Source organism: Drosophila biarmipes, chromosome 2R (assembly GCF_025231255.1).
Source record: "Drosophila biarmipes strain raj3 chromosome 2R, RU_DBia_V1.1, whole genome shotgun sequence".
NCBI classification, from domain to species: domain Eukaryota; kingdom Metazoa; phylum Arthropoda; class Insecta; order Diptera; family Drosophilidae; genus Drosophila; species Drosophila biarmipes.
In genome coordinates, this window is record NC_066615.1 from 17714593 (window position 1) to 17727764 (window position 13172).

At 43.5% G+C, this 13172-nt stretch overlaps 2 protein-coding genes across 25 annotated transcripts in view; both read right to left on the minus strand.

The window, feature by feature from the left end:
- Positions 1 to 4645, minus strand: part of LOC108022438 (sorbin and SH3 domain-containing protein 1) — a 35805-nt gene extending 31160 nt beyond the window's left edge. For 7 of the 22 annotated variants that reach the window (XM_050887962.1, XM_050887956.1, XM_050887954.1 and 4 more), the window contains exon 1: positions 669 to 865. The gene's annotated coding sequence lies outside the window, so the exon portion shown is untranslated. The other 15 variants (XM_050887973.1, XM_050887970.1, XM_050887972.1 and 12 more) reach the window with 6 other exon arrangements.
- A 3032-nt stretch (positions 4646 to 7677) lies between these two features.
- LOC108022442 (uncharacterized) lies at positions 7678 to 12588 on the minus strand. Of its 3 annotated transcripts, XR_007764068.1 has the most exons (5): positions 10007 to 11309; positions 9766 to 9928; positions 9095 to 9401; positions 7834 to 8819; positions 7678 to 7695 (listed from the first exon to the last, which is right to left on the minus strand). XR_007764068.1 is itself a non-coding variant. In XM_017091343.3 (4 exons), exons 1-4 carry the CDS (start codon positions 12536 to 12538, stop codon positions 7997 to 7999), a joined length of 1395 nt encoding a protein of 464 aa, XP_016946832.1. In that variant the 5' UTR covers positions 12539 to 12588; the 3' UTR covers positions 7747 to 7996. The 3 variants fall into 3 exon arrangements, 2 of the variants coding, with proteins under 2 accessions (XP_016946832.1, XP_016946831.1); XM_017091343.3 differs by lacking the exons at positions 7678 to 7695; positions 10007 to 11309 and adding an exon at positions 12437 to 12588 and having other exon boundaries at positions 7747 to 8819; XM_017091342.3 differs by lacking the exon at positions 7678 to 7695 and having other exon boundaries at positions 7747 to 8819.
- Between the last annotated feature and the right edge of the window lie 584 nt (positions 12589 to 13172).

Sequence of the window (13172 nt, forward strand, 5' to 3'; positions counted from 1 at the left end):
AATTAGCATAGCTTTTTGAGAGTCTTGGTGCTGTTTGCTTATTTATTTGGGCAGCGCCGAGCGTTCTGTTCTCCCATAACGAGCCGAGCACATGTCCGTTCTCCGCTCTCTCCCTACTTGTTGTTTGTTTGCCTTTTACACAACACACACACACACACACAGAGTGTTAACACAAACATTGTGCTTAGTACATTAATTTATGAATCGCCCCCCGAGAACATCGACCCCGCTCTGACGTCACGTTCTTACAATTCAATTCCCAATTAATCGCAAATCGTCGGCATCGGCGAAAAGGCGAGGAAGCGTTGCATCAAAGGCCGCGAACGTGAGCCAACTGAATTGCAAGTGCTACAAAGAAGCCGCCGACCCCACTGTCTCCGCCGCACAGTGGGCCTCGCGCTGTTATCACCGCGGCGCATTCTAAAACCGAATAATGATCTCAGTGCCTCGCATCCAAGTGCCAAAGTTGGCGCGTAATTGCCAATGTTTTTCGCTAATAACAGTAGTTCTATTACGTTGGTATTAGCAAACACATTGCGTCAGTTTTCGCAGGTTTTCCCCGTGGCTTTTCCTTGACACACACACACACACACACACAGAGGGAGTTAAATAAAGAAAAGCTAGAGAAAAGCTAAGGAAAAGCTAAACAAAAAACACAAAACACAAACACGGGGTCTATTTTTACGAGGCGCAATCAATCGGCGACTCGGAAACCACAACTGGGGCTGAAAATCACTACAATTCTGGTGGCGAGTGTGTAGTGCAGTGTAATTTCCGATGGCTATGACTGTATCTATAGCTGTCGCTCGATCGACACAACGTCAAACTCGAAGTTCTAGGGCCCAACTGAAGCCGAAGCTCGGAAAGCTCCCCCAAACACCTGGAAACACACGACAAAGGTGGCGTAGCTGGCAGATAAGTTCCCCCATTCCGCCGAAGCCTTCAACTTTGCTGATTCTGGTGGCAGGCCATCTCGTTCCGCCGCTCAAGCCCTCTCGCTTCCGCACTGGAATCGATGGCAAATCGGTATCCGACAGCTTCTAATTTGCTGGGCGCTTGGTAGCGCGCATTAGAAGTGTTTTGGCACTGCGCCAATCTGCCTACAGCTGGAAGCAGCTTTCGATTTCTGGAATAAACAGAGGGTCTCGACCGGCGGAGCAATTAGGAGTGCCATTCTGGCTGGCTGCCATGAAATCATAGGCGAATTATAAGCCCGATTAGATGCGAAAGTTAAGGTTAAACGGGTTTTTTGCTTGCCTAGAGACCCCCACTTTCAAGGCAATGCCAATCTTTAAATGTTAATGGTAAATTATCTAGAGAGCTCTTTGTTTATGTTAGGTTTCCGGCAAGTGCTTCAGCTTTTACATTTGTTTACCCATCTTGATAGTCTTGCGGTGCTGGAATTTTTGTTGCTAGTTCAACTATTAAATACAAATGGTTGAAATTTCAAAGTCATATAAACGAAAACCAAAGGGAAACATTTTAAAAGAATTTCTTCATTACTCAACTTAAATATTTAGTTAAGCAAACCAGGAACTTGCAAAAAACATGTTAAGAGTTTTAAAGTCTATTGTACATCTTTAGAGATTTACTTTGTACTTTTACAGATTTATTTGAGGTTTTATGAAAACCGTCTAAAAGTATTGCATACTTTTCGGTGTTTTTCACTGAGTTTTAAAAAAAACTGGAAAATCACCAATGGTCTTGATTTATTTTCACGATTTGCGAGTTTTCATCTTTGATATTTTCACTAGTCTGCAATGACTGATTTATCAAGATTTATTAAAAACCAATACCACATTTTCTACCACTCTGTAATCACTGATTTGCCTTTTGTTTTGGCACGATGTTAACTTATCGTACAACATAGGCGGACACAAATCAAAGGAAGATAAGAACATTTTCGCACAGCAAACTCGAAAATGGTTATCAGTATTTATTCAAGCATTTGCTTTATGATTTTTTTGAGAACTTGAACTGCAGAGCAACCAACGCATTATATAACCGAAACATTTGCAAACCAAAATTCTGAAGTCATCTCTTGGCAAAATAACAAATTCACGTTAATTGCATTGTCGAAGAATCCGCTTGTGCTGCTTTTTCAGATGTTGAATCACAATTCAATACTGAAATTCTGTTTTGTTTGCCGTTTGCACACAAAATTATTGCCAAAAAGCCAGTCGGCTGCGTCAGCTGAGCGGCGGCAAAACGACTTTATAGATAGCCACAAACCGGCTGGCAGAATTATCATAATGAAATAATGGTCAAGCGACACAATGGTCAGCGGTTTCGGAAAGGTTCGGTGGGGTCCGAACTGCGGGGGCGCTACCAAAAAGTAAACCTGAGGCCATTAGCAGGTCGCCTAAGTCGAGCTTTTGGAGGTAAACACAGAACTAAATTAGCCGCAAATGGGAACAGAAACGGAGAGGCGGCTTTTAGTCGTTTTATGGTTTCTAAGCCATATTTGCTTAGTTTAATTTTTACAGGTAACTTATTATTTTAGAAAATGGGTTTTTCATAAATTAGCACTTTGAAATGTTGATTAAGGTTATGCATTTATCATAAAGAAATTCTTTAAATTTTTTTAGAGCAATTATCTATAAAAATATTAAATGTTTTAAATAGGGATTTATAAACCATATCTTTTCACCTATAGATTAAGAGAAGGAGATTATACGGATATTTTGCTGTTACTTTAAAACCATTTCGGCATTCACCTAAAAGTATGCTTCACGAATTGTGTTTCAAAATAATAAGAAACTGCAACAAATGCATTGTTTATAAGCAATAACAATAAACTTATCTTCGTTATCAACAACCAGTTTGACGGTTGATATAAAATATATAATATTTGAAAACAAGTATAATTATTGAGAAATTGTTAAATAATTTCATGATAAATTCTGGAGGCGTATATGCGTTTACATATACACACTCAAAGAGCACAAGAACATATTAATATAAATGATATTACATTTCATACCCCTCTGAATCTCAATTAGAAGGCGGATCCGAAAAAACAAAAGCCCCTAACCGCAGCAATCGATGGCAATCACTCATTTATGCCCCTCGGCTGGGTAATGTGACAAAAGCCATTAAAAGTGATACCCCAGGAACAAATTGAGTAGCCGCACAGGGGCCATTTGCCCTAGGTAACCAGATACAGTGAAACCTACCACCCAAAATCCAGCGATTGAGCTGGCCCAAAGGGCCCCAATTGATTGAGGAGTGTTCGCCGAGCCAATGACCGCACTAGATTGAGTCACCACCGAATCATGACGATTATTTCGTTAAATTGTGTACGAATTGTAAGTGAGTTGTCTTGGGACAGAGAACAGCTGGTGGTTAAAAATTCAGGTGAGGCTCTCAACTAGGTCGCCTTTCTTTTATAATCGATTGAAGTAAACAAAGAGCTTGTCACGCTGAAAGGTTCTTGGTAACAATACCTATTGATTTCGGTTTATATATAGACATGGCCAAGTGCTCAAGAAGGCATTTCCGATTTTATGGGAAATATAATTTCGGTGCGAAGTGGCAGTAGGGCTCTTTAAACTTCTTAATGGTCCCATGAATGGCCGAGACAGCCTAAATAATATTTTTTAAAACATTTTCTAGTACGCGCCGGGCACATTCAGACTCGCGTCTTCTCGCTCTTTTAGTGTCTTTTTTATCGCTTTTAGCAATTGACAATAACTTTTTGTTTGTGTTTTGGCTGGGCAAATAAAAACTCAAACACACACAGGGTAATAACAAAAATTTTGACTTTTCGCCAGCTGAGGCTTATCAAAAATACAGCGTGGCGGTAAACAAAAGCGGAATAACTAATAGTACATAGACGGTCTACGCTATTTGCCTTGGCTTTCTTTCGGCTCGGCGATAGAAGAATGCCGAATTGAGAATTCTAATTAATCGCGAGCGAGCTCGGGAGTGCCGGGCTGCCAATTGAATTACGAATGCCACTCGGGCTGACCCACTGGGCGGCGAAATTAATTATAAAAAATATAATTTTCACCATTAAATCAAACCCGAATTCCGGGCTTCATTTGCATGCACAGCACACTCGCCACACTGACATCCGGCCATTAGAGACTTAATTGAACTATGACCAACTGGGGGAAAAGGGTTGCACTGTATAATTTAAAACAAATTATAACGATATATGCACAGACAGATCTATATGCGGCGGTGTTTGTGCCATTTTGGGCTATTATAATCAACCCGAATTGGCTCTGCATTCGCCTATCAGCTGAATTTCAAATGGCAGCCCGATAATCGAAGACTGCTCCACTCGCTGGATTTAAATACGTAGCGAAGCCAGAAGGTATGACACCTTAACCGGCAGTACTGGGTCAATAGCGTCTTGGCCCAGTGACACGAAAAAAGGGGCGCCAAACTCAAGCTCTGAACGGACTCTTTTTATTCGAATAGAGGGGCTTAGAATACGGAATAAAGCGGGCAACTCACTGTGTTTGGCCTGCTTCTATTGCGTTCTTTTTGCACCAGCGGTAGCTTAGAGTTAATACATTTCACGCGACCGTTTGTCTATTTTTTCGCCACTGAACTTGACTGATCGCCCCGCGAAAAGCTGGCAAAAATATATAGATTTCGCTCGCGACAACTTGACTTGGCAAAACTTCTGTAGTAACTAAATCGCTTGGGGAATACGCTATCGTATCGCATAACACCGACACACCGAGGGCAAAAAGCACGCCAGCAGCGGGCAGAGCAAAGCAGACCCAAAGCAGAGCAAAGGCAGCGCCGCAGCAGCGGAGCAGAGAGCAAGAGTCGCCTGTTGATTAGTGACTTGTTGCTGGTTCTGCCTCTGCCTCAGCCTCAGCCTCTGTCGCTGCCTCCGCCTCTGCCTCTGCCTGAGTCTGCGTCTGCGTCGACGGCGACGCCGGCGTCGAGTGGTGGGTGAGGACTGGTCGCTGTTTGCACTGGTGGTTGTAGTTGTAGCCGGCTTAGAGCCGTGACTTGTTGATGTTTTGCCATGGCGATACCCAGTAATCGAGGGCCCCAGGGAGTATTGGAAAGCAAGCGAACAAAACAAATAAATTCATTTAAAATAGAAAGTGCCACAGAGATTCTATATGAAGGTGTCCTAAAGTATGCAATAAAAAATATATTAAAAAAATGTGTATTTATATCTTTTAAAACGCTTTGAATTCCGCTAAAATACTTTATTCTAGAAGAAAAGATTAATTATTGCATTCTTAATTTTGTTATGTGTCATGAAAAATTGTATCATTTAAGTGATCTAGAGACACATATTGCAAATATTCTTCGCATGACTAGGACTAGGCCTAAAATTATGCAACAAATTTAGAAACCAAAATATCTTTTGCTAAGATCCATGAGATAAAAGAAGTAATATTTGCTATAAAGTTCCAGGTTAGTCTTAGTTTTTTAAACAAGACTAGCATACAAAAATTGGAATTAAATATATATATATATTTTATTCTGACAATATGTACAACAAAGATTGTTTACCAAATTTCCTAAAAATCCTTCGGTTAATATTCCTATTTTCTTACACCAAGAATTTCCAGGGTATCCCCAGATCCGCACCCCCAGACCTCTGTGCTTCTCGGTGACTTTGTCGTCGCTGCTCCCCCTATTTGCGTTCTGCGTTCGGCGGGCACGAACCACAGATCCGATATTTTTCAAATTTGTATGCATAAATTCACACACAAATGCACAGCGAGGGTCGGGGGGTCAGTTTGAGTGGGGGCGTTGCAGGGCAGCGGTGGCGAGGGCGTGGGCGAGGGCAGGAGGGGCAGGAAGAACGTAGAGGCCTGGCCAGCAGACAGAACAAAAGAATCCAATCATTGTCAGTGCATTGTGCCGCAGCATGTGCGCATCTGGTTTAGGGCGACGGCAGAAGCTGCGACCCAGCTACGACTGGAATCGGAACTGGGACTTGTGCTCGTATGGATGGGGCTGCATCACTCACGCCATAGTCACTGCCGGACAGGCACAGACATATGTCTGGAGTGGAGGCAGTCGATGAATGACGATGACGACATAGCGGGTGGCAGTGCATGTGGCCAGAGGGAGAGGTTCAAGTTCTCCCGGAACCGATAAAAAAAGTATTCTTTTAATTACCCAACTTTTTTAAGTCACCCCTAGCCTCAGCTCTAATTCATAAATGTATGAGTTAGAGTAGGTTGGGGACATTTTTTTTTTATTTTCAACATCATGATACATCTATGTTATGATGTTATGATGATGATGTTATATTTTTTAAAAAGTATTTTAATGTTTAAGTAAGTTCTTAGTAAATGTACTGCATCACCAGATTGTGACATTTTCTAGATTTGATTGGTTGGATCAGCTATCAGCTATCAACTATTTTTCTGGCCATATAAACCTGTTTTAATTGAAATATTTCTCTTAATTTTATATTATTATATTTTATTTTAAATATTTTCAAAAATTCTTGAGTAGGTAATACTATATACATATTTTTTTAGCTTCCCTCTACCAACTAACAACTTCTGTAGCCCCGCTCGCTTTTATATTGACTTTTATTTGGTTTTTTACGTTTCAGCCGGCTTAGGCAGTGACCACTCATTGAGCCCCTTCCGTTGGGCGGGGGTCCTCCCTCCCCCGAATTCCCCGATTCCCGGGAGCCCCCTCCACGGCCATGTGGCCCCCTCCCCGCCTGTCACACTCCGCCGTAAACACATAATGCCAGCGTCATTGTCATCGGCGCGACGCCCGCGTCGTCAAGCTCCAACAGATGGACAGGGGCGCTGTCAGGGGCTGGGAAGGGGGTGCTTCGGAGGGGGAAGGTCCCTGAAAGGGGTTCGCTTTGAAATGGTTCGGCGTGCACTGTTAGTTATTATTTTTCCAATACCATTTGCGAGGGAGTGAGCTGCTTTCTGCTCTGTTCTTTTCCCACTAAACAGTTTATGGCTCTGCTTTCGTTTATGCAGCGGCAGGTTTTATGAATAGCAGACATAAAAGTTTCCACTTTGGGCCACTTTTGTTTTTTTGATATCACTCTAAGAGAGATTTTGGAAAAGTTACATATGGTTATCATATGGTTAGTTTGTTTTTATTCACTTTCCTCTGCATTGTACTTATATAAACAATCTTAAAAATTGGTCGAAAGAAAAAAGATATCTCCACTTTATTATAAAGGGAAATTTGTTATTCTCTGGGGAGCCCCAAAAATGTGGTTCAACAGTGATTAAAAGTCCCAGGAGAATATTTGTCACGAACTGTAGTCTGAATGCCTTGCCCCCGATTTGTGTGATATCAGCAATTAGGGGAGGAAATGTTGTCTATGAACTGGACTTTATTAGTTTTGCCTCGGTTCGAGCCCAAAATGCTTGATAAATTCAATTATTTTACACGGTTTTAGTAACGACAAGCAGGATGCGGTTAGCTGTGGGACTTGCTGCAATAGAAGCCACCCCCTATGGCTCACCTGTTGTTCCATTTTCGACCACCTGTGGGTTCTCGAAGGGGGTTCCACACTTCCGGCAAGTTTTCGCTTGATTCCCCGGCCCCGCGCTGAAAGTGAAATACGGCGAGTTCTGACCTCCGCGGAGACTACACCTTCCCGTATAAAGTACGAACAGCTCACCTGCTCAGGGCCAAAATCAGAGGACCTCGCTCCCGCTGCGCCTGGAGCACTTGCAGCAGTTGGGCGTCGTTCAGCGGGACATCCTTCAGTCGCAGCGATGACTAAAAGGGTGGTTTGGGGGATGTGGAGAGAGGGAAACCAAACACTTTGGATTACATCACAAATCACTTAAAGCACGATTTATTACGGCATAACACTTAGATGCGAACAGCTAGGACTTATATTCTAATTTGTCGTACACTCTTGGCAACTTTGGGAGCCGGAATCGCAGGCTCCTTGCCCTTTCGCAGCGAGCAGAACTTCAGCATGTCGACGGGCGGAGGCCACGAGATCAACTGACCCGAGAGATCTCTGGTTTTTTAGGGGGCGTCTTTCAAAGATCAAAACACAGATTGCGTGGGGCTACACCAGATCGCAGATGCCGCGGTTCAGGAAAACCTCGAGGCACGTGTTGTCCACTCGATCGAAGAGCAGCGATCCGAATCTCCGGGCCGTATAGTCGACGATCAGCACCATCTTGCAGTTGATGCACTTGTCGCGGTAGTGGAACAGTAGTCCCACCGTGGGATGCACCACGTGATCCGCATATCCAGGGGCAGAGCGGTAGACCTGGTGGTTGCCCATCTCCACAATGGCGCGGGCATTCACCACCACCTTGCTCCTCACGTACGCGGGCAGGACCTCCAGGGTTCTCCTGACCTTGGACTGGGTGTACAGCAGCCTGTTCAGGACATGGGCGGGGGCGTTGAAGGTGTCGTTGCTGTCCCGCCGGTGGAAGAAGACGTTGCGGAAGACGAAGCCCGCGGTGCGGCCCTCGTCGCACTGGCGCAGGTAGTCCGCCAGAGTGTTGTGCTTGAGCGGCATCACCACCTCGTCCAGGTCCACCACCGCCGCATAGCGGAAGTTGTCCACCACATTGGCCCGGTAGACGCAGTCATTGAACTGCGCCACTATGCCGGCGTAGTGGAGATCCCTCAGGTGGGCCTGGACATTCCACTCGAAGACGTCGGCGAGTCCGATCTGTTGGTAGTGCTCCAGCACGCGACGCACCTCCTCGGTGGCCTCCACGTAGTAGAAGTAGAAGTGGGTGGCGCCCTGCAGGCGGTACATCTCCACGAACTCCACCAGGCGCAGCACGTTCGAGTAGTTCTCCTGCAGGGGACCGACGCACACGGAGATGGCGGGGCGGGATCGGCCAAACAAGTTGGTCATGTTGCGGGGATAACTAGGAAAGTACAATAAAAAAGGGTTAGAGAAAGGCAGGACATTGAAATTGATTTATATGTACTTCTTATCTAAAGTTTCAAGAAAATGTAACTATTGGCAACATTAAAGATTCTTGGTGGCTCAACTGTATTTTATCTATACCCATGATAAAGTGCAATCCATGTCTGATCTTAATATAAGTAAGACCTATATCAGTCGGCAAGTAAATATGTAAGTAATTCGAACTGTAAGGATATTACTACCTAAAAACCCATGCAAAAGCGGGCTTCCTACCTGATCTGAATAAAGGTTGGACTGAGATGACTCAGTCGGTTGGAGGCATAGGCCAAGGCCACCGCCTGGGGAAGGCGCAGGGGGGCGCTACGGGAAGCATGGAGGGGACACATTACGCTCCACGCCGCAAAGGTGTTGTTGTGCACATCGTGCATGGCCCCCGCCTCCTCGGCCACGATCTCCTGGCTGGTGAAGTCCGCAAAGCGCACGATGCAGTTCACCTTGGAGTCGCGCAGGCGCTCCGGCAGGATGGCGAAGACACGGAGGGATCCAATGGTCATCTGTTCCTCATCCAGGCGGACGCTTCCTAAAGAAAATTCATATATTTATAATAATTTAAAAAAAGAATCGATTTATATAAATTTAATTGAAGTGAATTGATGATTTGGTGACCCCGATCTTTCATTGGTTTTTTGGTGTAGCTATCTTTGTTTCTTCGACTTTCTAATCTCTAAAGTTCCTTTAATGTTTTAAAAATAAAATATATTTCTAATTTATTGAAAGGACTAAAAAGCGGCCATAAGAATATGATTAACTCAAAAGAATCGGGGTCACCAAATCAACATTTTTCAAGCAATCATTCTGGGGGATCCATTTTATCGAGAGGAGCAGATTCCAAGTCGATTTTAAACCATCTAAATACATTTTCCCAACGTTGTTTACCATCTCACCTATAATATCCGTCCTGACATCGAAGTACGCCGAGTATATTTCATGTCTGAGCGTAGAGTTGCCTATCCTGCGCCAACTGTTGCTGTAGTCCCAGTGCGGATTGGGCCGCTCGAAGATCAGCTGGCGCTGCGTTTTGGCCAAATCCTCGCGCAACCGTTCGTTCTGTAAGAAAAAGCAGGAACCAAGGATGAGTCAAAGGATCCGTGAAGAACTCAAAAGGAGGTATTCCACCACACTCACGAGGCTCGAGCGCATGGATATGTAGACCAGGACGAGCATGGCGCTGGCCACCAGGGCGGACAGCGCGAAGTACACATGCTGGAAGCGGTTCTCCTGGGCGACCAGCATTCTCGAGTGGGGCACCGAAAGCGCTCGGGACTCCGCTCCTCAGGAATCGCCGACGGCAACTGAGCCAAACCTGTTTATTTATTTTCTAGCAGCGCGCTGCGTTGGCGTCGACCGCGAAGCCGACGTCTTGGGTCTCGGCCCCACTGATTCTCGGACTTGGGTCTGGGGCCTGGGGTCTTCAGGCCACCCCAAGCGGCTCCTGTTGCTTATTTGCTTAGTGCTCTTGATGGCCGGCCATCGATTAGCGATAGCACGTGTGTGTAGTTGTGGCTGGCTTTCTGTGGGGGCGTCCCTTCAGTGTCATCACCACCGCCCGTCCTCGGCATTCTTGGGCCACCACCCCAGCGAAGCACCACCGACACTGACCGACCCAGCCGCAAGTTCACTTGGCGCCCCACAAAACGCAAATAATTATGGCTCACTCACACTGGCAGAAAGAAAACGCGATTGGCCTTTGATGATAAGGTGATAAATCAAAGCATCTAATACCCCAAGTCAACTGAGATACAACATTTGTTAAAAATAGATCTCTAGACTTTATCTTATATTTTATATGTGAAATGCACGGAGAAACATGTTTATTTTCTTATAAGATATTCATTGATAACCATCATTTCATTTTTCGTTAGCTATTATATTATTTCTACTGAATTATAATTGGGTTATCTTATGGATTTTAAGGACCCTTGTTGGAGTATCACTTTGGATTTGGAAAACCATGAGATGCAAAATATAAGTTATGCTCTAATACCAAATATAATATTATGGTAAAATTAATATGTTTTAAGATTTTTAGACCACTTGATTTGGTATTCGGTGGATTTGGCAAGTCTTTAATTCGGTGGGTATTTATATTGTTAAGATATAAATGTATCTTTTCTTTTGTGCTTGGAAATTGGTAACAGTGTTATTTTAATGTTGAACCATATTCGATGTCAAAGTATTCGTGGATTTGGCAAGTCTTTAATTCGGTGGGTATTATATTATAAAGATATAAATGTATCTTTTCTTTTGTGGTTGGAAATTGGTAACAGTGATGTTATTAGATCACATATTTAATAACCAATCTATCAATTGTATCACAGCACTTTCTCTACATGCACTGTGAGGAATTTTCCCGCCGTGCACTGACGAGGGCGTGGGGAAAGCGCTTTCCCGCTTTTCTCCAGGACGCGTATGCAACAAGTTAATCAACGCACGCCTCGCATCAAACTGGCGCCTCAATCCACGAGCGCTGTCATCAAATGGCGGCACTGCCGGCTGCGCAGCCACTGCGCATTAGCAGCGCGGCGGCAGAGCTTCGAGGGCCTTGTAAAAGTGCGCCCTGCCCCCCAAAGTGGGCGGTGGGTGGTGCTGGATTGCGGGCCAAGGGTGGTGGGCGGTGAGCGGTAAGTTGGGGGTGGTGGGGGGACTTAATAAATTGTACGCTTGTCTCCCGATTGGAGTGTCCATGTCCATGTCTGCCGGCTCGAGTGAGTCAGCCCCGCTTCTCCATGCTATTTTTAAGTTAATACGGCCAACATCCTCCACTTTTATTATTGAGAATGAAAATATATCAATTATACATAGCCACATGCCAGCGCACACAAGCGCGCCTTTCTTTTATTCGGACACATGTTTATGTATAATTGCGGCATTTAATACATTCGTCTTGGGCAGGGGAATCGAAAGTGAGCGAAGGCGTTGACCACTTGATGCTTAAGCTAAAATGATTTTGGCACAGTGGGCCCAATTTCCTAATACTATAAGAAAACCCCAAAATATTTATTTGGGGTTCCAGAATTTTTACATATTTGTGCATGCTGTAAAACATTTTTTTTAAGACATTATTTCAACTTAACTTGTTTTTTGCCAAACAAAGATTGTAAATGCTTTTTATAGGTTTTATGTTTTAATTCACTAAATAATTAATAAAAATTAAATTACAGAATTAAATTCTTTAATTACAACATTTTTTTGCTGTTTTCTTTTATTTATTCAATGTAAGCAGGAGTAAGTCTAATGCACATTTGAAACTGCTTTTCAGTTTTACAAATAAAATAATATTTATCTGAAAAGATATTTTCGAGGAATGGTATTTTATAAACAATCTTATAATCTTTCATTTATTTAACTTCGGCACACTGTTCATTTCCTTCAAAACATTTCCACTTGAAAACAACAAGTTTCTTTACATATTTATTTAGATATTTCTTTTATTTCGTGCTAGTCAAAGCGAAATATTAATTATTCAAACCATTAAGTGCGCTAAAGAGGTCCGGATGTGCTTTTGACACAGCCTATTTGTAGCTAGTAGAATGGAATCCAATTTGTCACACTTACTTGTAGGAATTTATAACTGACGAGGAGGAAAATGTACACGAAGAAGACCAGAAAGGCGAAATGCGTCACCTTTGGTCGCTGCCAGAAGGAAGTCCGACGCATTTTCCCCAACAGCGGGAAAATCACGGACCCAAATAAGCCGAGCAACTATAATCCAAACGGAATGGAACTAAACTGAAGCGAACTGCGCTCGCCGGCCGAAGAGTTCTCGGTTCTCAGTCCTTATCAGCATGGTCCCATTGATAAGATGTGCTATCGCCGAAACTGATACGCACCTTCGCCAGGTAGCGAGCAAGCTCTCAGATAGTTTTTGGAGACTTTTCCCTGTGTAGAAACCTCAATAGTCTGGCTGGTTTTTCTCTTTGACTAAGCATATTTGTAGATACACCATTAGGTGAAAGACAAACCAGGCAAATAGAACTAATACCATTTAATTGCCGTCAACAAATTGGTCATCGAGGTTATAGATAGAGCAAAGCCTAATATAGTAGACTATGTTACATTCCTTTAAATTAAATTTTATTTCTTATAAAAATGTTGGTATAAAATTCATTTTAAAATAATGTTTTTCATTAGCTAAAGAGATTTGACCTATGATTTCAGTTTTTCATTTTGTCTAAATTTTTTTTATTTTTATTTAGTAAAACAGCTTACAACAATAGAGTTTTAAAAATCTCCCACACTTTTAAGGACCCTTCGCTCCCTGCAGCTGCACCTTTGGCTCATCCTCAGCCCG

Coding starts and splice junctions, on each gene's coding strand:
- LOC108022442 (XM_017091342.3), bottom strand. CDS start 10,114: ATGCTGGTCGCCCAGGAGAACCGCTTCCAGCATGTGTACTTCGCGCTG. Junction 9,402..9,765: donor TGTCAGGACGGATATTATAG/GTGAGATGGTAA, acceptor AATTTTCTTTAG/GAAGCGTCCGCCTGGATGAG. Junction 8,820..9,094: donor CCAACCTTTATTCAGATCAG/GTAGGAAGCCCG, acceptor GTACTTTCCTAG/TTATCCCCGCAACATGACCA.